Source organism: Lampetra planeri, unplaced genomic scaffold (genome assembly GCF_965212315.1).
Source record: "Lampetra planeri unplaced genomic scaffold, kcLamPlan1.2.h2 scaffold_307, whole genome shotgun sequence".
Classification (NCBI taxonomy): domain Eukaryota; kingdom Metazoa; phylum Chordata; class Hyperoartia; order Petromyzontiformes; family Petromyzontidae; genus Lampetra; species Lampetra planeri.
This window is the reverse complement of record NW_027615132.1, coordinates 16,735-39,340: the sequence shown is the minus strand read 5'-3', so window position 1 is coordinate 39,340 and position 22,606 is coordinate 16,735. Positions and strand designations below refer to the sequence as shown.

The following is a 22,606-nucleotide window of genomic DNA, read 5'->3' as shown; positions in this document are numbered from 1 at the left end:
TCAGAAAACAAACATAAACTTGGAAATGTAACGCAATACAACACAACGCCACTTTACCGAAAGAACCGAAGACCAAATGGAAACGTTTTGCAAAAATCAAGTTACTGCATTAACCACGCACATGACTTCTTGTGGTGAACATGCAATCGAACATGCTCTGGTACTGGTAGGAACCTCCTGGTTACACCAGCCCACAGGGGATTATTGTGTCCGTCGTGCAGGGAGGGGCTGGGTGGGGAGGGTGGGGCTGGGTGGGGAGGGGAGGGTGGGGTTGGGTGGGGAGGGGCTGGGTGGGGAGGGTGGGGCTGGGTGGGGAGGGGCTGGGTGGGGAGGGGCTGGGTGGGGAGGGGCTGGGTGGGGAGTGGGAGGGTGGGGAAGGGCTGGGTGGGGAGGGAGGGGCTGGGAGGGGAGGGTGGTGAGGGGCTAGGTGGGGAGGGTGGGGCTGAGGGGGTGGAGGGGCTGGGTGGGGTGGGGCTGGTGGGGAGGGTGGGGCTGGGTGGGGAGGGGCTGGTCACCCCGTGGTGCCCTTATAAAACTCAACGTTTAACCTACTCACGCCGGCTTGTGCCCGCCCTCACAGTCGGCCATATTTGCGGAATACACCACGCCGCCGTTGACCCTGGCCATTGACCGAGCAACCCAACATGTTCCTACCAGCTCCCTCCGCAGGGATGTGTTATTACATGCATTGTCTTTGAAACTCCACCAGGGACAGCAACCTTCTTTATGGCCTCGTCTCACTACCAGTGTCAGACCAGAGACCAACGCCCCAAGGCAAGCAGTACAGGGGCAATGCACGCATCAGCATTTGCAGCTCGGGGTGAGCGGCAGCGATATCATGGGATACTTTTGTTTGCCAGTATCAGAGAATGGTTTTTACCCTTTCCGGCAATAAAACAGGAGGGTGTTGAGATGTTTAAACACCAAGTAGACGGAATCTGTTGCAAGTACAGTTGAACCTCGGCGATCGAACGCACCAGAACTCGAACAAATCGGTGTTCAGAACGATATTTCCGAACATTTCTTTGCCCCGGAAACCAAACGAAATTCGGAGGTCGAACGGGGCAATCGCGACTTGAAATAATCTGTACCGCTGAGACGCGCATGGCCAGCGTGCATGATGCTTGCCCAGACGAAGGTTTTACGGTGTGAGAGGCTCGGTTAATGCGTAGTTCTCACCCAGTGCAGTTACCCGCAAAACATCGTCCCTTAACTTTTTTTCAGTAATTTCCTTTATTTTAGTGTTTTTTGGTGTTCATCCATACGCAAGTTTCTTGTTTTTTTTGTATAATTTTATTCGTGTAATTACTGTAAACTTCGTGTAAAAAATGCTTTATAATGAGAGGTGTCTTGCGTCTGGAACCAACTAATGTCATTTACGTGAATTCTTATGGGGAAAATGAATTCGGTGTTCGAACAAATCGGTGTTCGAATGGCCTTCTGGAACGAATTAAGTTCGATCTCCGGGGTACCACTGTACTGCATTAGCCACGCACAGTACTCGTGGTGAACATACAAACAAACATTCCCTGATAATAATAATGATGTTACACGCATTGTCTTTGAAACTGACTGGCCTACACCAGACACAGCAAAAGCCTTCTTTGTCATCTTTACCTTCAGAACACAAATTTGCATCATTAGTTTAACCGTTAATTTTGTCAATTTAACACGTAGGCGTTCGTGACCAATATGATTCATAATATAGGTTTTTGGGTCACATCGCATTATTTATAAATGTGTCGTAACCCTCCACCATCCGACACGGCCAAACAGTAAAACATGTGTCACGTTTTTCAAAGGACAAAATAATTCACTTCTTTAGCCCACCGGTGTGTTGAAGAGAGAATCAACAGCATTTTAAAATTTGAGTAGTACGACGTTTCGCTGGTAATTACAATCAGCTTCATCGGGCAATAATGGTGAAGCTCTCCTGTTGCTCCCGGTCTTAAATAGAGCAGCATCAGGGTGGCGTCATTCATTCTTATCTCCCCCAACCTTCGGCTACTATAGTAGTAGGTTTTTACCCTTTAAACTGGTACAAAACTGACACCTTTATACAAGGCATCATGTTTGCAATAACCACAACACAAGCAGTCAAAATGCAAACAAAAAGAAACAACTCTGATAATGGTAATGATATGCACTGTCCTTGAAGTTGATTGGTCCACACCCGAGACAGCTTTTCTTAGAGCCTAGTCTCCATTGGTGTTGGACCAGATGACGCCAAAAGGCGTACAACTCAAAAACTACTATTTAGCAATAACAGCATTCCATCGAGCTCAGAAGACCCGGATAAAATTGCTTAAAACAAAACAAAAATAGCCTCACCACTCTATTCTCTCCTGTCGCCAGCTGTGCCGAGACTGTAGGGTGGTGGGGGGGGGGAGGGGAGGATGATGATGGAATCGTTGACGACGGCGGAGGAGGAAGAGGCCGCGGAGGAAACGGGACGGCCCGTCTCTTGCCCCGTGTGCGGCCTGCATCTGACGAGCCCCCTGGCCCTGCAGCTCCACGCCAAGCAGCACGGGCCCACGCCCACGGCCACCCCGACTGCCACCCCCGCGCCAGCGAGGCCGTTGCTGAGCTGCGACCAGTGCGCCTACAGCACGGACAAGCGCAGCCGCCTCAACAGCCACCGGCGCATCCACACGGGCGAGAAGCCATACGTGTGCGTCGCGTGCGGCAAGGCCTTCACTCAGTCGGGCAACCTGCACAACCACCAGAGGACCCACACGGGCGAGAAGCCCTACAAGTGCGAGGTCTGCGGCAAGGCGTTCGCGGTCTCGGGGGCCCTCAACAACCACCAGAGGACGCACACGGGCGAGAAGCCGTACAAGTGCGTCGCGTGCGGAAAGGCGTTCACCCAGTCGGGCGCCCTCCACAGCCACCAGAGGACCCACACGGGCGAGAAGCCCTACAAGTGCGCGCTGTGTGGCAAGGCATTCACCCAGTCTGGCGCCCTGCGCAGCCACCGAAGGGTCCACGTGGCCGAGAAGCCGTACCGGTGCAATGTCTGCGGCAAGGCCGTGACGCAGTTGGAGCACAAGCATTAGGGCCGCCCCAATCGACCCGCCGGGGGATTTTTTTTTTTTTCTCCTGGCCGGTAGCGGCGTCGTCGTCATCGTGAAGGAGAGGCTGCCGGTTTTCGATGGACACGGCGGGCGGTGGTTTCATAGTTGGGCGGGGCGGGGGGAGTGGCAGCAGTGGAGCGAGTTGGAGGGGGAGGTTTGTTTGTTAGTTTGTTTCTACGCACGTGTGTGTGACCCTAGTTGTTTAATAGCGGTTCAGTCATCTCGGTCATCTCAGTCAGTCGACCCGTGGCACCTGGGTCTGCCCCGTGACCTCCTGCCAGCGGGCGTTCGACACTTCACGTGGCCTCAAGGGGCACATGGCCTGGCACAAGCGTCGTGGTGACGTCACCGCCACTTAGTGGCGAATGGCGGTTATTCTGTTGTAATTGCAGTTAGCTCGCTGCGCTATGAACCCGGCCAACCCGATTTCAATTGCCGCCGCCGGTCCTGGGCCTCCTCCCCTAGGTCGACTGGGCCTCAAATGAGTACCTGGTGGGTGTATAAACATCGCCACGAGGGAGACAAAGGCGGCCGGGCGTGGTGTTGGCCATCCACCCCCTCATGTGCCGTGCTGACCTTCAAAGGTGCTCGCTAACAGCAGTTTCCCCAACAGTCTGTTAAGGCTACACGGGGGATCTTTGTCTTTGTGGCTAGGAGATGTTAGCTCCATCGCCTGGTACGCAGGAGGCCGTGGGTTCAATCCCAACCCTGACGATGGCTTTTGTATATCTGGAGTTTGCATGTTTTATCTCCCCGTGGCCACGTGGATTTCCTCCTGGTCCTCCAGGTTTTCCCCTTCACATTTAGGGAATCGACGTCACGCTTTTCGAGAGTATTTGGCTGCCAATGTAAATTTACACGCGATGATGGATGATAAGCCAGCCGCCACCTCGTTGAGCTATCATTTGTGATAGCCAGGGTCACTTCTGAAAGAGAGAGCTACTGCATAGCTCAGTAGTGGGGCCTTACAGCTGGTTTAGAAAAAATTGGTAAAAAAAAAACTTTCATTGGAGATAATAAACAAGCCGGATTGGGGCCTCACGCAGGCAACAACGGCGGGAGGCGCCGTGCTAAACCGCTGTCAGGGCTACGAGTGAGGCCCCTCTACCCCAGCAAGTCACTCGTGGAGGCCTGCGGACTTCATTCCCGTTTCGTCAGCTAAGCCCGGTCGGTCCCGACCGCACCCCCCCAACACCCCTCACCACCCCGAACCGGGGGACGATTGCCGTGCGAGCGGGCGGGCGGGCGGGCGGGCGGTGGCATGATGGCAACCGTTCATTTCGAGAGCGCTTTCTTTCTGAAGTGCAGCAGCGAGCGGAGAGACGCCAACACATTCTTAACACTCTTATCTCTTCAACCCCGACTTTTTCACTCTTGAGCTCAGAATTAATAACGCGCAGCGCCGCGTTGCGCTGCCACGGCGGCCTTGGAGAATGTCATCTTCATACTCTTTGGTTCTTTTGGTAAAGTCGCGTAGGTATTAAAAAGAAAAGAAATCACGACGTTTCGGGCGCAACACAAGCGTCCATCATCAGGTGGGAAAGCATGGTCTGCTGCCGAAGCAGACTTTTTTAAAAAAGGTTTGAAATGGGAGTAGATCAAGGATTATAAAGAAGTGGCCAGGGCGAGTGATGTTAATGTGAGAGATTAGTGTGTAACTGTACGCTAGGAGGAGAGTGGCCTCCTCGACGAGGGCACGGAAGTGGCGATGTTAATGTGAAAGATTAGTATGTTAATGTGTGAGATTAGCATGATGTTAATGTGAGAGATTAGCATGTTAATGTGAGAGATTAGCATGATGTTAATGTGAGAGATTAGCATGATTTTAATGTGAGAGATTAGCATGATGTTAATGTGAGAGATTATCATGATGTTAATGTGAGAGATTAGCATGATGTTAATGTGAGAGATTAGCATCATGTAAATGTGAGAGATTATCATGATGTTAATGTGAGAGATTAGCATTATGTTAATGTGAGAGATTAGCATTATGTTAATGTGAGAGATTAGCATGACGTTAATGTGAGAGATTAGCATGATGTTAATGTTAGAGATTAGCATGATGTTAATGTGAGAGATTAGCATGATGTTAATGTTAGAGATTAGCATGATGTTAATGTGAGAGATTAGCATGATGTTAATGTGAGAGATTAGCATGATGTTAATGTGAGAGATTAGCATGATGTTAATGTTAGAGATTAGCATGATGTTAATGTGAGAGATTAGCATGATGTTAATGTGAGAGATTAGCATGATGTTAATGTGAGAGATTAGCATGACGTTAATGAGAGAGATTAGCATGTTAATGTGAGAGATTAGCATGATGTTAATGTGAGAGATTAGCATGACGTTAATGTGAGAGATTAGCATGATGTTAATGTGAGAGATTAGCATGCAACTGTAGAAGAGAGCGGTCTCCTCAATGAGGGAGTGCAACCCAACGGGTGTAATCCGAAGGACCTGTGAGTATGAGAGTGCACTCCGTGCCTTGTCCAGGAGGGCGCTCTCCTTCTATCTTACAGTTACATGCTAATCTCTCATGTTAACATCACTAGCCCCGGCCACTTCTTTATAATCCTTGAGCTACTCCCATTTCAAACCTTCTCGGCAGCAGATCAACGCTTTCCCACCTGATGATGGACGCTTGTGTTGCGCCCGAAACGTCGTCATTTATTTTATTTTTTATACCCACGTGACTTTACCGAAAGAACCAAAGAGTATGGATTCCTGCAGTCACGAAAGCTTCAAATCAATGTTATCTTCCTCGCCTGGTATACAGGAGGTCGTGGGTTCGATCACAACACTGATGCCTGCTGCTGTATATTTGGAGTCTGCGTTTCTTTCCCACTCCGTGGTTGGTCGTGTGAATTTTTCTCCGGGTCCTCGGGCTTTTTCCTTCCACGTTTAGAATCAATGTAATGCCATCACAGTATTTGACCGCTGATATACAGTTCCACGTGATAAGCCGACTTTGTTGAGTTCTCATTCGTAATAGCCAGGTCGCTTCTGAAAAATAACTACAGGGGGACTCCCCCGCACCTACCAGCGAATTGGTTGCTGCACGACAGTCATAAGTCGAGCCGTCGTAAGTCCAACCCTTGTTTCCCATATGGGACAACATTATACATTGGGGTTCCTTCCCTGAAAACCCATTACACACCGTAAAAATACCAAAATTGACCACGAAAATAAATGAAAATATCCCTAACAAAACGTTTATTGTCACGTAAATCCTTAAGTACTCTTCTGCACGTGCATCAGTAGCAAAAGGCGAATTTTATTTCAAAATTTTAAGAAAATTTACAACAAAAAAGGTGAAGAGCGTCGCGGAAGAGATGCTGCTGCGTTCGTCCTCAGCGCAGCTGCAGACTGTCAGGCTATAGTGTACATACGCATACGGTGGAAGAGCAAAGCAGTGCTGAGTCTGCGCATGACATGCCTTGAGTCAGACCGTGGCTGAGCCCTGAGTCAGACCGTGGTTGAACCCTGGGTCAGACCGTGGTTGAACCCTGAGTCAGGCCAGCAGCTGAACCCTGAGTCAGGCCGTGGCTGAACCCTGAGTCAGGCAGAGGCTGAACCCTGAGTCAGGCCGTGGTTGAACCCTGAGTCAGGCAGAGGCTGAGCCCTGAGTCAGGCCGTGGTTGAACCCTGAGTCAGGCAGAGGCTGAGCCCTGAGTCAGGCCGTGGCTGAACCCTGAGTCAGGCCGTGGCTGAACCCTGAGTCAGGCCGGCGGCTGAGCTCTGAGTCAGGCTGTGGCTGAACCCTGAGTCAGACCGTGGTTGAACCCTGAGTCAGACCGTGGTTGAACCCTGAGTCAGGCCGTGGTTGAACCTTGAGTCAGGCTGTACCTGAGCCCTGGGCCAGGCCGTGGTTGAACCCTGAGTCAGACCGTGGTTGAACCCTGGGCCAGACCGTGGTTGAACCCTGAGTCAGGCCGTGGTTGAACCCTGAGTCAGGCCGTGGTTGAACCCTGAGCCAGACCGTGGTTGAACCCTGAGTCAGACCGTGGCTGAACCCTGAGTCAGACCGTGGTTGAACCCTGAGTCAGGCAGAGGCTGAGCCCTCAGTCAGGCCGTGGTTGAACCCTGAGTCAGGCAGAGGCTGAGCCCTCAGTCAGGCCGTGGTTGAACCCTGAGTCAGGCAGAGGCTGAGCCCTGAGTCAGGCCGTGGCTGAACCCTGAGTCAGGCCGTGGCTGAACCCTGAGTCAGGCCGGCGGCTGAGCTCTGAGTCAGGCTGTGGCTGAACCCTGAGTCAGACCGTGGTTGAACCCTGAGTCAGACCGTGGTTGAACCCTGAGTCAGGCCGTGGTTGAACCTTGAGTCAGGCTGTACCTGAGCCCTGGGCCAGGCCGTGGTTGAACCCTGAGTCAGACCGTGGTTGAACCCTGGGCCAGACCGTGGTTGAACCCTGAGTCAGGCCGTGGTTGAACCCTGAGTCAGGCCGTGGTTGAACCCTGAGTCAGACCGTGGTTGAACCCTGAGTCAGACCGTGGCTGAACCCTGAGTCAGACCGTGGTTGAACCCTGAGTCAGGCCGTGGTTGAACCCTGAGTCAGGCCGTGGTTGAACCCTGAGTTAGACCGTGGCTGAACCCTGGGCCAGACCGTGGCTGAACCCTGAGCCAGACAGTGGGCGAACCCTGAGTCAGGCCGTGGTTGAACCCTGAGTCAGACCGTGGTTGAACCCTGAGTCAGACCGTGGCTGAACCCTGAGTCAGACCGTGGTTGAACCTTGAGTCAGGCCGTGGTTGAACCCTGAGTCAGGCCGTGGTTGAACCCTGAGTCAGGCCGTGGTTGAAGCCTGAGTCAGACCGTGGTTGAACCCTGAGTCAGACCGTGGTTGAACCCTGGGCCAGACCGTGGCTGAACCCTGAGCCAGACCGTGGTTGAACCCTGAGTCAGACCGTGGTTGAACCCTGAGTCAGACCGTGGCTGAACCCTGAGTCAGACCGTGGTTGAACCCTGAGCCAGACCGTGGTTGAACCCTGAGTCAGGCCGGTGGCTGAACCCTGAGCCAGACCGTGGTTGAACCCTGAGTCAGGCCGTGGTTGAACCCTGAGTCAGGCCGTGGTTGAACCCTGAGCCAGACCGTGGCAGAGCCCTGAGCCAGGCCGGTGGCTCAACCCTGAGTCAGACAGGGGCTGAGCCCTGAGCCAGACCGTGGCTGAACCCTGAGCCAGACCGTGGCTGAGCCCTGAGTCAGGCCGTGGCTGAGCCCTGAGCCAGACCGTGGCTGAACCCTGAGTCAGACCGTGGTTGAACCCTGAGCCAGGCCGTGGTTGAACCCTGAGCCAGGCCGTGGTTGAGCCCTGAGTCAGGCCGTGGTTGAACCCTGAGTCAGGCCGTGGTTGAGCCCTGAGTCAGACCGTGGCTGAGCCCTGAGCCAGACCGTGGCTGAGCCCTGAGTCAGGCCGTGGTTGAGCCCTGAGTCAGGCCGTGGTTGAACCCTGAGTCAGGCTGTGGTTGAACCCTGAGTCAGGCCGTGGTTGAACCCTGAGTCAGGCCGTGGTTGAACCCTGAGTCAGGCCGTGGTTGAGCCCTGAGTCAGACCGTGGCTGAGCCCTGAGCCAGACCGTGGCTGAGCCCTGAGTCAGGCCGTGGTTGAGCCCTGAGTCAGGCCGTGGTTGAACCCTGAGCCAGGCCGTGGTTGAACCCTGAGTCAGGCCGTGGTTGAACCCTGAGTCAGGCCGTGGTTGAACCCTGAGTCAGGCCGTGGTTGAGCCCTGAGTCAGGCCGTACCTGAGCCCTGAGCCAGACCGTAGTTGAACCCTGAGTCAGGCAGGGGCTGAGCCCTGAGTCAGGGCGTACCTGAGCCCTGGGCCAGGCTGTGGCTGAACCCTGAGCCAGGCCGAGGCCGCGCCACTCATTCGTTCGTCCTTCGAAGCAACCAAGGAGCGGCTTTAAGTCTGAGGCTGAGCCGCGTCAAGAAGCCGAGCCGGGGCCGGGTAGCGGCTAAGGAACAACGGCACTCAAGACCGAGTCGTCACGGGCTCCTTGGACATCGATAGCGTGAACGGATGGTCGGGCTGACCCGAGCCAGCCGCTCAATCGGTAGCATCACCTGCGAACGACCGATGTGAAACGACGTGCCGTCGTTGGACCCCCGCTGATGAAAATCGTTGGATTGAGATGGTTCGCTTCGCTGACGCGCTCTTTGATGCGAAAGTACCGGCGGCGTCTGTTGATTCCGCAAAGAAAGTTTGTACCTTGACGTGCTTTTTATGTAAACCGACAACGTATACTACACCGTGTCAACAACACCGCCCGCGTCTTTGTTGTCCGTGTTTGCTCGCAGCCACCACCACCAGCACCGGTTATGTGCGTGCCATATGTTGAACTTCTTTCGTGCCGTACGTGGCCAACGGTGCCAATCGGAGGGTGTGCGGGAAATGATTCCGTGAGTGAAATGTTGTGTCGTGCACCCTCCACCCAACGCAGCCAGTCAATACACTTCTCGCGCGATGAACAACCATGGCTAATTCATCCCCGCTTCAGCGGCACCACCGATAAATCTGGAGAGCCATCCACACGCGTTTAACAACTTGGATACGACCCTTCAGCTGGTTCTGTCCTATTCCTAGGTATGATAGGAGCATCTCGCCACCCTGGGCACCACGGTGGAGAGATGTTAATTTCCTCGCGTGGTTTTGCAGGAGGTCGTGGGTTCGATCTCACAAAGGTTCTTTGTGACCTCCTTGGTGATTTTTGGGCTTGTTCTTGGGAGATATTTGGGTAGAACGACCGCTGCTGGGTAGAGATGACGATGGTCTTGAACTTTCTCCATTTGTAGACCAGCTCCATTGGAACCTCTTTTGCCAGTAGCAAACTATGATAAAAAAAATTTTTTACCATTTTATCTGGCAACAAAACTGACACCTTTCTTACAAGGAGTCATGTTAGCATTGACCACAATACCTGCGGTCGGAATGCAAACAAAAAACACAACTCTGATAATGTATGGCGTCATCTGGTCCAACACCATGTGAGACTAGGCTCTAAGAAAAGCTGTCTCGGGTGTGGACTAATCAATTTCAAGGACAGTGCATATCATTATCATATTTTGCTACTGGCAAAGGAAGTTCCAATGGTTTAAATGCTTACCCCGAGCTCTCATACTCTGATGGTGCATTGTCTTTGAGTTGTGCGCCTTTTGGCGTCATCTGGTCCAACACCATGTGAGACTAGGCTCTAAGAAAAGCTGTCTCGGGTGTGGACCAATCAATTTCAAGGACAGTGCATACATTATCAGAGTTGTGTTTTTTGATTGCATTCCGACCCAGGTATTGTTGACCAGCTGTCTGACAGTGGATTGGTGGAGCCCCAAGTCCTTAGAAATTGTTTTGTGACCCCTTTACGGACTGATGAGCATCAATAACTCTTTTTATGAGATCCTCAGATATTTGTTTTGATCGTGGTATGACTTGTTTCCGCACGCACCTGTATGGTGAAGACCAAACTCACGACGTTTTTGACCTCTATTTAGGGTGGGGGTCTCCCAAACTCACCTCTGAAGTCGATAATACAGTTTTTTTTATTATATCGCGTAAATATATATTGGTCGCGGAAGCGTACGTGTTAAACTCACCTCAGAAGATCTACCTAATTATTTAAACACCTGGTTATAATTATTCCCTTATTTTAGCTTACAAAACCAGGGGTTCACTAACTACTTTTCCACATACCTTCAACCTCAATTGCTCGTTTTTTTAATTCATACGTTATTTTGTTTCAAATTACGTGAAATTGGTTAATTTCACCCCTTTTGGATATTCAAGAAAAGACCGGGTTTTTTTTCGATAAGGCTCTCGTGGTAAAACTATGGAATTTCCATAATTCACTTTGGGGGGTTCACAAACTTTCTCTCGGCACTGTATTTCGCTCAGTGATGGGCTTTACCTGGTACATTAAAAAAAATGTATACTTTAGATCAGGGGTGGGGAACGTCCGGCCCGCGGGCCGTATGAGGTCTGTGAAATCATTTGGTGTGGCCCTGCCAAGGCAACCGCAGGCGGGACTCGAAATTCAATAAATCTAGGAGCAAACCTGGAAAAGCAGTTGCGAGTATCAGCAACATCATCAATAGCCAGCTAACATCACCCCACGCCTCGCCAAAGAGAAGCGGTTCCAACCATCGCATTAGGGGCGAGTTAATTAAATGTTTGACCAAATATAACAACAGGGCTAATTTTTAAGTTGATAATTTTGTACGGCCCGCGAATGATGTTATAGATATCCAAATGGCTCTTGGCAGAAAAAAGGTTCCCCGCCCCTGTTTTAGATAGACGCCAATGTCGAGGTCTGCTATTGCTCCTCCAATGAAGGAGCACAGATATTCGGTGGCAGAATGTTTGCTGGAGCAGGGAGCCAAAGGGATCGGTGTCAAGAATTCTTGTGTACGAGTTCCTGGACCAGGCTTTACTGCAGTGACTCAACCACTGAGTGGATCAGTGGTAGGGACCAGGCTGGAGCACGACCAACCAATCACTCGCTCACTCAACCAAACACTTAACTAACCCCCCCACTCAATCAACCACTCACTCAACCTCCCACTCAACCATTCACTCAATCAACCACTCAATCAACCACTTACTCAACCACTCACTCAACCCCCCCACTCAACCCCCCACTCAATCAACCACTCACTCAACCACTCAATCAACCATTCACTGAACCAAGCACTCATTCAACCACTCACCCAACCAACCACTTGCTCACTCAAGCAACCAACAACTTATCCAATCACTCACTCACTTAACCATCCACTCAACCAACCACTCACTCAACCATCCACTTAACTAACCCCCCACTCAACCAACCACTCAACCAATCAACCACTCAACCACTCACTAAATCAACCACTCAACCATTCAATCAACTACTCACTCAACCAACCACTTAACTAACCCCCTACTCAATCAACCACCCAATCACTCAACCAATCAACCACCCACTCAATCAACCACTCAACCAACCACTCAATCAACCACTCACTCAACCAACCACTTAATCAACCACTCACTCAACCAACCACTCACTCAACCAACCACTCAACCAACCACTCAACCACCCACTGAACCAATCACTCATTCAACCACTCACCCAACCAACCACTTGCTCACTCAATCAACAACTCATCCAACCACTCACTCAACCACCCACTCAACCTCCCACTCAATCAACCACTCACTCAACCAACCACTCAACCACCCACTGAACCAATCACTCATTCAACCACTCACCCAACCAACCACTTGCTCACTCAATCAACAACTCATCCAACCACTCACCCAACCACTCAACCCACTCACTCAGCCAACCACGCCCTGCGCGGAGACGCCATCGCGCTCGACAGAGGGGAGGGGCTCGTACGCGGTGACGTCATGTCGTTCGGTATAACCGCCGTTCTACGCAGTGACGTAAACGAACTTCTGCTTCTCACCCTGCGCGTTGACGTCATCGCGCTCGACGGAGCGGGGGGGGGGCTAGTACTCGATGACGTCATTGCCCTCTGCCCTGACACCGCCCTGCGAGGTGACGTCACGCGGCCTAGGCGGAGCGGGAGGTCGAGACAGAGGTGATTCGGTGAGACAGAGACACACACAGACAGACACACAGAGACTCAGACAGACACACAGACGCAGAGACACACAGACAGAGACATAGAGAGACACACAGAGGCACACAGAGACAGAGAGACATAGAGACACACAGACACAGAGAGACACAGAGGCACACAGACAGACACAGACACACACAGAGACACACAGACACACAGAGACACAGAAACACACAGACACACACAGACACACACAGAGACACAGACAGACAGAAACACAGATAGAGAGACACAGACAGAGACAGACAGACACATAGATAGACACAGAGACACAGACAGGCACAGACACATAGACACAGACACACAGAAACACACAGAGACACAGACACAGAGACACACACAGACACAGAGACACAGACAGACAGAGACACAGACAGACACACAGACACAAATAGAGAGACATACACACAGATAGACACACAAGACAGACAGAGACAGATGGACACACACAGAGACACACACACAGACACACACAGAGACATAGACACAAAGACAGAGACACACAGGCAGACAGAGACACACAGACAGAGACACACAGACACAGACAGACAGAGACACAGACACACACATACACAGAGATACAGACACACAGACATAGACACACATACACATACAGACAGAGACACACACAGACAGAGACACACACAGACAGAGACACACACAGACAGAGACACACACAGACACAGACAGACAGAGACACACAGACAGAGACACACAGACAGAGACACACAGACACACACACAGAGACACACAGAGACAGAGACACACAGACAGAGACACATAGACACACACACAGACAGAGACACAGACACACAGACAGAGACACACACAGAGACACAGAGACACACAGACACACAGAGACACCTACAGACCGAGACACAGACACATACACATACAGACAGAGACACACACACAGACACACATACACACAGACACACATACACATACAGACAGAGACACACACAGACAGAGACACACACATACACACACACAGGGTGAGAACACGGGAATCCCGACAGCCGCAGGCGTCTCTAGGCTGAGGCCTACACCCATTGAGGCTCACCAAGTCCCTGCCATGCCAGGGCCTCACTCATTCATTCTTATTTCATTCTCATTCAGTCTTCTTTCATTCTCAATCTTGGGCCTCACTCATTCACTCGCCTTTCCATTCTCATTCATTCTCCTCAATCATTCATCTAATGCTTGGGCCTCATTTATTCATATTTCATTCTCATGCCATGGGATTCTTCATTCATTCCCATTCCCCATCTCGTGCCAGCTCCAAGTGAAGGACTTCAGTCCCAATCGTCGTAGTTTGTATCATCAACGCCGCTCAGATGTTGACTACCTCGCCTGGTGTACAGGAGGTCGTGGGTTCGATCCCGACCCTGATGATGCCTGCTGCTGTTGTGTATGTAGAGTCTGCGTCTCTCTCATTATCATCACGGTGGCTAGGAGATGTTAACTCCCTCGCCTGGTGTACAGGAGGTCGTGGGTTCGATCCCGACCCTGATGATGCCTGCTGCTGTTGTGTATGTAGAGTCTGCGTCTCTCTCATTATCATCACGGTGGCTAGGAGATGTTAACTCCCTCGCCTGGTATACAGGAGGTTGTGGGTTCGATCCCGACCCAGACATATGCTGCTGTATATTTGGAGTCTGCGTCTCTCTCATCATCATCATCACGGTGGATAGGAGATGTTGACTACCTCGCCCGGTGTACAGGAGGTCGTGGGTTCGATCCCGACCCTGATGATGCCTGCTGCTGTTGTGTATGTGGAGTCTGCGTCTCTCTCATTATCATCATCACGGTGGATAGGAGATGTTGACTACCTCGCCCGGTGTACAGGAGGTCGTGGATTCGATCCCGACCCTGACACCTGCTGCTGTATATTTGGAGTCTGCGTCTCTCTCATCATCATCATCACGGTGGATAGGAGATGTTGACTACCTCGCCCGGTGTACAGGAGGTCGTGGGTTCGATCCCGACCCTGATGATGCCTGCTGCTGTTGTGTATGTGGAGTCTGCGTCTCTCTCATTATCACAGGTGGCTAGGAGATGTTAACTCCCTCGCCTGGTATACAGGAGGTCGTGGGTTCGATCCCGACCCTGACACCTGCTGCTGTATATTTGGAGTCTGCGTCTCATCATCATCACGGTGGATAGGAGATGTTAACTACCTCGCCTGGTCTACAGGAGGTCGTGGGTTCGATCCCGACCCTGACGATGCTTGCTGCTGCTGCTGTATATTTGGAGTCTGCGTCTCTCTCTGTCTTCCCCTAACTCTCTATTACTATAGAGAGTGTAGTGTATAGTGTAGTGTATAGTAGTGTAGTGTATAGTGTAGTGTATAGTAGTGTATAGTAGTGTATAGTGTAGTGTCTGACCAGCTAGTTGTGCCTCAGGCTTGTTCCATCTTGCCCGGCCCCCTAGCTGCTACCGTAGGCACATACCAGGCTCAACATCCCTGGTGAGTTGCTACAGTCAGCAGCTGACAACACACCAGGCTCAACATCCCTCGTGAGTCGCTACAGTCAGCAGCTGACAACACACCAGGCTCAACATCCCTGGTGAGTCGCTACAGTCGGCAGCTGACAACACACCAGGCTCAACATCCCCGGTGAGTCGCTACAGTCAGCAGCTGACAACACACCAGGCTCAACATCCCCGGTGAGTCGCTACAGTCAGCAGCTGACAACACACCAGCCTCAACATCCCTGGTGAGTCGGTACAGTCAGCAGCTGACAACACACCAGCCTCAACATCCCTGGTGAGTCCGCTACAGTCGGCAGCTGACAACACACCAGACTCAACATCCCTGGTGAGTCGGTACAGTCAGCAGCTGACAACACACCAGCCTCAACATCCCTGGTGAGTCCGCTACAGTCGGCAGCTGACAACACACCAGACTCAACATCCCTGGTGAGTCGCTACAGTCGGCAGCTGACAACACACCAGGCTCAACATCCCTGGTGAGTCGGTACAGTCAGCAGCTGACAACACACCAGGCTCAACATCCCTGGTGAGTCGCTACAGTCAGCATATGACAACACACCAGGCTCAACATCCCTGGTGAGTCGCTACAGTCAGCAGCTGACAACACACCAGGCTCAACATCCCTGGTGAGTCGGTACAGTCAGCAGCTGACAACACACCAGACTCAACATCCCTGGTGAGTCGCTACAGTCAGCAGCTGACAACACACCAGGCTCAACATCCCTGGTGAGTCGCTACAGTCAGCAGCTGACAACACACCAGACTCAACATCCCTGGTGAGTCGCTACAGTCAGCAACTGACAACACACCAGGCTCAACATCCCTGGTGAGTCGCTACAGTCAGCAGCTGACAACACACCAGGCTCAACATCCCTGGTGAGTCGCTACAGTCGGCAGCTGACAACACACCAGGCTCAACATCCCTGGTGAGTCGGTACAGTCAGCAGCTGCCAACACACCAGGCCCAACATCCCTGGTGAGTCGCTACAGTCGGCAGCTGACAACACACCAGGCTCAACATCCCTGGTGAGTCGGTACAGTCAGCAGCTGACAACACAACAGGCTCAACATCCCTGGTGAGTCGCTACAGTCAGCAGATGACAACACACCAGGCTCAACATCCCTGGTGAGTCGCTACAGTCAGCAGATGACAACACACCAGGCTCAACATCCCTGGTGAGTCGATACAGTCAGCAGCTGACAACACACCAGGCTCAACATCCCTGGTGAGTCGATACAGTCAGCAGCTGACAACACACCAGGCTCAACATCCCTGGTGAGTCGCTACAGTCAGCAGATGACAACACACCAGGCTCAACATCCCTGGTGAGTCGCTACAGTCAGCAGCTGACAACACACCAGGCTCAACATCCCTAGTGAGTCGCTACAGTCAGCAGCTGACAACACACCAGGCTCAACATCCCTGGTGAGTCGGTACAGTCAGCAGCTGACAACACACCAGGCTCAACATCCCTGGTGAGTCGCTACAGTCAGCAGCTGACAACACACCAGGCTCAACATCCCTGGTGAGTCGGTACAGTCAGCAGCTGACAACACACCAGGCTCAACATCCCTGGTGAGTCGCTACAGTCAGCAGCTGACAACACACCAGGCCCAACATCCCTGGCGAGTCGCTGCAGTCAGCAGCTGACAACACACCAGGCTCAACATCCCTGGTGAGTCGCTACAGTCAGCAGATGACAACACACCAGGCCCAACATCCCTGGTGAGTCGCTACAGTCAGCAGATGACAACACACCAGAGGTCGCAACCGGGTACCCGATACCCGTACCCTACCCGATACTCGGCTACCCATACCCGGCCGGGTACGGGTACCCGTTTGCGACCCTGGTGCGGCCGGGTACGGGTACGGGTAGGCCGTGAGTCACCAGTGAGTAACCGTTTGTCACCCATTTCGAGTAGGGTACGGGTACGGGTAGCGTACGGGTACCCGTTTGCGACCCTGATGCGGCCGGGTACGGGTAAGGAATCAAAACCCGTTTGCGACCTCTGCAACACACCAGGCTCAACATCCCTGGTGAGTCGGTGCCGTCAGCAGCTGCCAACGCCGAACCCCGGGCGGTGGTTAACTAACCCGCAAAACTCAGCGTGTCTGAGCCTGGGCGTGTGGAACTCCCGGTGGAGGAAATTCCACCAAAAAGAGTATTTGGACCTTCCACTGCAACCAGGACCATCTCCAGTCGTCTTGACTACGTCTTGCCACAGGGTACAGATGGAGGCTGGTCGAGAGAGCGAGGTTGACGCTGCTCAAATCACCCTCGCAAGTTCTCTGCGCGTAGTCATGGCACTTTTTAAATCCTTTATATTAAGTTCGCTTGCTTGCTTATGACCGTGCAAATCTTTGGGTCGTTTTTTACCCCACTTCCCGTGATCCAATCGAGCTGACATTTTCCACACAGACTCGTTGTGCGTGATAATTAATGTTCGTGAAATTTTTTTTCCAAAATTTTACACTTTTTAGGACAAAAATATTATATTTAATTACCAATTGCTTAATAGTGCAATGCATCATCTGACCTATAGGTGGCAGCCATCTCAAGCCAGAGGACGGGAGGACTCTAGCCGCCACGCATATAAAGGATTTATAGTGAAAAACTTTGTTTTTACGGGTTATACTTGTTACCATCGTCATTATCCATGTCCTGTGGCGATGGGTGAGCGACGAAGCAACAAGCACGGATATGCTGGAAGCTGTAAGCCGCAAACCTGTACGCAGGCGGCTCAGGATATTGGTCGTTTGCTCACTGGACCGAAGCAGCAGTGAAATCCGGCAGCACCCTGAGTGACTGAGCAGCCCTCTTCAGGATCACACTGTTCACCTCCGTAGCGAAGCGAGGAAAGGGTTAGAACAGGTACCCTAAACATTGCCTGCTGCAAAACATCCTGGCCAGCCTACCGCAGATGGCGGGATCCCATACTTGCGGTCGAAAAATAAAAACAAATAAAATGAAATTGACCAAAGTGATACCACCACTCGCTGTTGGCGCCTGGAATGTGCGCACTTTGATGGACACATCTGGATCAAAAAGACCTGAGAGACGCACCGCCCTCGTGGGCAGAGAGCTGGCCAGATACAATGTAGATGTTGCTGCCCTTGGTGAGACCCGACTGGCCAATACTGGACAGGTGACTGAAGTGGGTGCAGGTTACAAATTGTTCTGGAGCGGACGAGGCCAGGAGGAGAGACGTGATGCTGGTGCTGGTTTTGCAGTAAAAAAAACACCTGGTCAACCAACTGGCAAGCCAACCCAAGGGGATAAACGACCGTTTAATGACCTTAAAGCTCCACCTATTGGGTAAAAGGAAGCCACCATCATCAGTGCCTATGCCCCTACCATGACCAACTCTGACGAGATCAAAACCAATTTTATAATGACCTGGAAGTCATTATTGCTGTCACAGCCAGCTCGGACAAACTCCTGATACTTGGTGACTTCAACGCCAGAGTTGGAAGTGACCATCGATCATGGAATGGAGTCATAGGTGCACATGGCATTGGAAAATATAACAGCAACGGTCTTCACCTGAGGACGGCTGTGTGCGTTGTGGCCGAAACGTGAGAATTATTTTATTATGTTTTATTTTTATTATTTTATTTCCCTTCGTGAATTTACCAAAAATAGTTTAGTTGAACTTAAATCCAGTGGTACCCCGGAGATCGAACTTAATTCGTTCCAGAAGGCCATTCGAACACCGATTTGTTCGAACACCGAATTAATTTTCCCCATAAGAATTAACTTAAATGACATTAGTTGGTTCCAGACGCAAGACACCTCTCATTATAAAGCATTTTTTACACGAAGTTTACAGTAATTACATGCATAAAATCATGCAAAAAAACAAGAAACACAATAAATAAATGGAATTAATCTTTGGAATAAATTAAATAAATGAACTTCACTTTACCTGTAGTAAGGAGAGTTGATGGCTTGTGTGGAAGGTGGTGAGGAGGAGGAGGTGGTGGTGTTATTGTTTGGAAGGGAAGTCCCCTTCGTCTGGGCAAGCGTCATGCACGCTGGCCATGCGCGTCTCAGCCGTAAAGCTTCTTTCAAGTCGCGATTGCCCCGTTCGACCTCCGAATTTCGTTCGTTTTCCGGGGCAAAAAAATGTTCGGAAATATCGTTCTGAACACCGATTTGTTCGAGTTCTGGTGCGTTCGATCTCCGAGGTTCTACTCTACTTACTAAATATATTTCACCATATGAGGTTCAAGGAGCAATGTAGCTCTTTTTCAGAAGCGACCTTGCTATCACAAATGATCGCTCAACCAAGTTGGTTTTCATTATCATCATCACGTGGAAATGTATAGCAGCAGTCAAATACTCTAAACGCGTGATGTTAAGTCTAAATGTGCAGGGAAAAACGGGAGGACCCGGAGAAAAAAATCCATGTGACCATCAGGGAGGGAGAGACAGAGAGAGAGAGACGCAGACTCTAAATATACAGCAGCAGGGATCGTTAGGGTCCAGATCGAACCCACGACCTCCTGCATACCAGGCGAGGTAGTTAACATCTCCCAGCCACCTCAGTGCCCAACTTGCTGACCCCTGCCCACTGACTGGACATCTGTAAAAAATATCTTCATAGCCCCATCAGATTCCTCCTCTTCCATGGTAAATGGAGATGCCGATGCTGATTCTGAACCGCATGCCAACGCTGAGCCAACGGCTGCAACCACAATCCACGGTTGGGCAAGCGTTGGTCCAACGTTCCAATAATTGTTGCGCCAACGTTGGGGCACCGTGGTGGCTGAGATGTTAACTACCTCGCCTGGTATGCAGGACGTCGTGGGTTCGATGCCGAACCTGACGCCTGCTGTTGTATATTTGGAGTTTGCGTCTCTCTCATCATCATCACGGTGGCTAGGAGATGTTAACTACCTTTCCTGGTATGCAGGAGGTCGTGAGTTCGATCCCGACCCTGACGCCTGCTGCTGTATATTTGGAGTTTGCGTCCCTCTCTCATCATCACGGTGGCTAGGAGTTGTTAACTCCCTCGCCTGGTATGCAGGAGGTCGTGGGTTCGACCCCGACCCTGGCGCCTGCTGTTGTATATTTGGAGTCTGCGTCTCTCTCTCATCATCATCACAGTGGCTAGGAGATGTTAACTACCTCGCCTGGTCTACAGGAGGTCGTGGGTTCGATCCCGAACCTGACGCCTGCTGCTGTATATTTGGAGTTTGTGTCCCTCTCTCATCATCACGGTGGCTAGGAGTTGTTAACTCCCTCGCCTGGTATGCAGGAGGTCGTGGGTTCGACCCCGACCCTGGCGCCTGCTGTTGTATATTTGGAGTTTGCGTCTCTCTCATCATCATCACGGTGGCTAGGAGATGTTAACTACCTTTCCTGGTATGCAGGAGGTCGTGAGTTCGATCCCGACCCTGACGCCTGCTGCTGTATATTTGGAGTTTGCGTCCCTCTCTCATCATCACGGTGGCTAGGAGTTGTTAACTCCCTCGCCTGGTATGCAGGAGGTCGTGGGTTCGACCCCGACCCTGGCGCCTGCTGTTGTATATTTGGAGTCTGCGTCTCTCTCTCATCATCATCACAGTGGCTAGGAGATGTTAACTACCTCGCCTGGTCTACAGGAGGTCGTGGGTTCGATCCCGAACCTGACGCCTGCTGCTGTATATTTGGAGTTTGCGTCTCTCTCTCATTATCATCACGGCGGCTAGGAGATGTTAACTACCTCGCCTGGTATGCAGGAGGTCGTGGGTTCGATCCCGACCCTGACGCCTGCTGTATATTTGGAGTTTGCGTCTCTCTCATCATCACGGTGGCTAGGAGATGTTAACTACCTCGCCTGGTATGCAGGAGATCGTGGGTTCGATCCCGACCCCGACGCCAGCTGTATATTTGGAGTTTGCGTCTCTCTCATCATCATCACGGTGGCTAGGAGATGTTAACTACCTCGCCTGGTCTACAGGAGGTCGTGGGTTCGATCCCGACCCTGACGCCTGCTGCTGTATATTTGGAGTTTGCGTCCCTCTCTCATCATCATCACGGCGGCTAGGAGATGTTAACTACCTCGCCTGGTATGCAGGAGGTCGTGGGTTCGATCCCGACCCTGACGCCTGCTGTATATTTGGAGTTTGCATCTCTCTCTCCCCGTGGTCGCGTGGATTTTAATCCGGATCCCTCCATGTTTAGAATCAATCTCACGCTTTCAGAGTGTTTGGCTGCTATAAATGTTGTGTAACGGTTAGCGCGCTGCGCAAGAACCCAGCGACCCGAGTTCGACTCCCGCTCACTGCCAACACTGGTGACGATTACCCGAACCAGTTCTGGGCCCCCCCAGGTCGACTTGGCCTCAAATGACTTCTTGGGTGCGGTGTGTAAACATCGCCACTGGGGAGACAAAGGTGACAGGGGTGGGCGTGGTGCTGGACACCCACCCCCGCTTCGTGTACCTTAATAGGCGCTGCTGTAACTCGCTACTAACAGCACTTGCCCCGACAGTCTGTTAAGACTACACGCCGGTGTGGGGGGGGAGGGATCTTTGTCGTTTTGGTGGTCTATGCACCAGCAGCAGGAGCAGCAGCAGCAGCAGGAATCGCCATGCACCAGTGCGACCAGTGCGTGTACAACACGGACAACCGGGGCTCCTTCAACAGCCACCGGCGGACACACACGGGCGAGAAACCGTACGTGTGCGCCGTCTGCGACAAGGCGTTCACCCAGTCGGGCAACCTGCACAACCACCAGAGGACGCACACGGGCGAGAAGCCCTACAAGTGCGAGGTCTGCGGCAAGGCGTTCACCGTCTCGGGGGCCCTCAACAACCACCAGAGGACGCACACGGGCGAGAAGCCGTACAAGTGCGTCGCGTGCGGAAAGGCGTTCACCCAGTCGGGCGCCCTCCACAGCCACCAGAGGACCCACGCGGGAGAGAAGCCGTACAAGTGCACCGTGTGCGGAAAGGCCTTCACCCAGTCGGGCGCCCTGCACAGCCACCGAAGGACCCACACGGGCGAGAAGCCGTACAAGTGCGACGTGTGTGGCAAGGCGTTCACGCAGTCGGGCAACCTGCACAAGCACCAGGTCACCCACGCGGGGGTCCTGTTCACGCCCCTGAACTTTATGGAGCAGAAGATGAAAAACTGAGGATTATTTTTTGTTGGTTTTTAGCCCCCTTTGCTGCCTGCCTCACCACCACTGCCCCCCCCCCCCACCACCACCCCCCCCGCCCCCTCCATCCCCACCCCACGCTCACTGGCATTAGCGGTTAGTCCGCGGCCTCGCCGCGCACTATGGACGCATCGCCACGCGAGACGCATTTGTGGGTCCGTTGCGGGGCAAAGTTGTGTCCCTTCCCCCCCCACCCTTTGCCATAATCGCGTAACTGTAAATGCGTGTCGTCGTTAAACCCACCGCCGCCACCACCACCACCACCCGACATGG

The 22,606-nt window shown here is 52.2% G+C and overlaps 1 protein-coding gene across 1 annotated transcript; it reads left to right on the top strand.

The window, feature by feature from the left end:
• The first annotated feature begins 597 nt into the window (after positions 1–597).
• LOC144740818 (uncharacterized) lies at positions 598–22,383 on the top strand. Its single transcript, XM_078623541.1, has 4 exons — positions 598–3,037; positions 4,030–4,044; positions 4,507–4,509; positions 21,820–22,383. The coding sequence occupies exons 1-4, from the start codon at positions 2,397–2,399 to the stop codon at positions 22,307–22,309; spliced, it is 1,149 nt and encodes a 382-aa protein (XP_078479667.1). The 5' UTR covers positions 598–2,396; the 3' UTR covers positions 22,310–22,383.
• Positions 22,384–22,606: the final 223 nt, after the last annotated feature.

What these genes read in the sequence shown, in the direction of transcription:
- LOC144740818 (XM_078623541.1), top strand. Translation starts at nt 2,397, where the DNA reads ATGATGATGGAATCGTTGACGACGGCGGAGGAGGAAGAGGCCGCGGAG.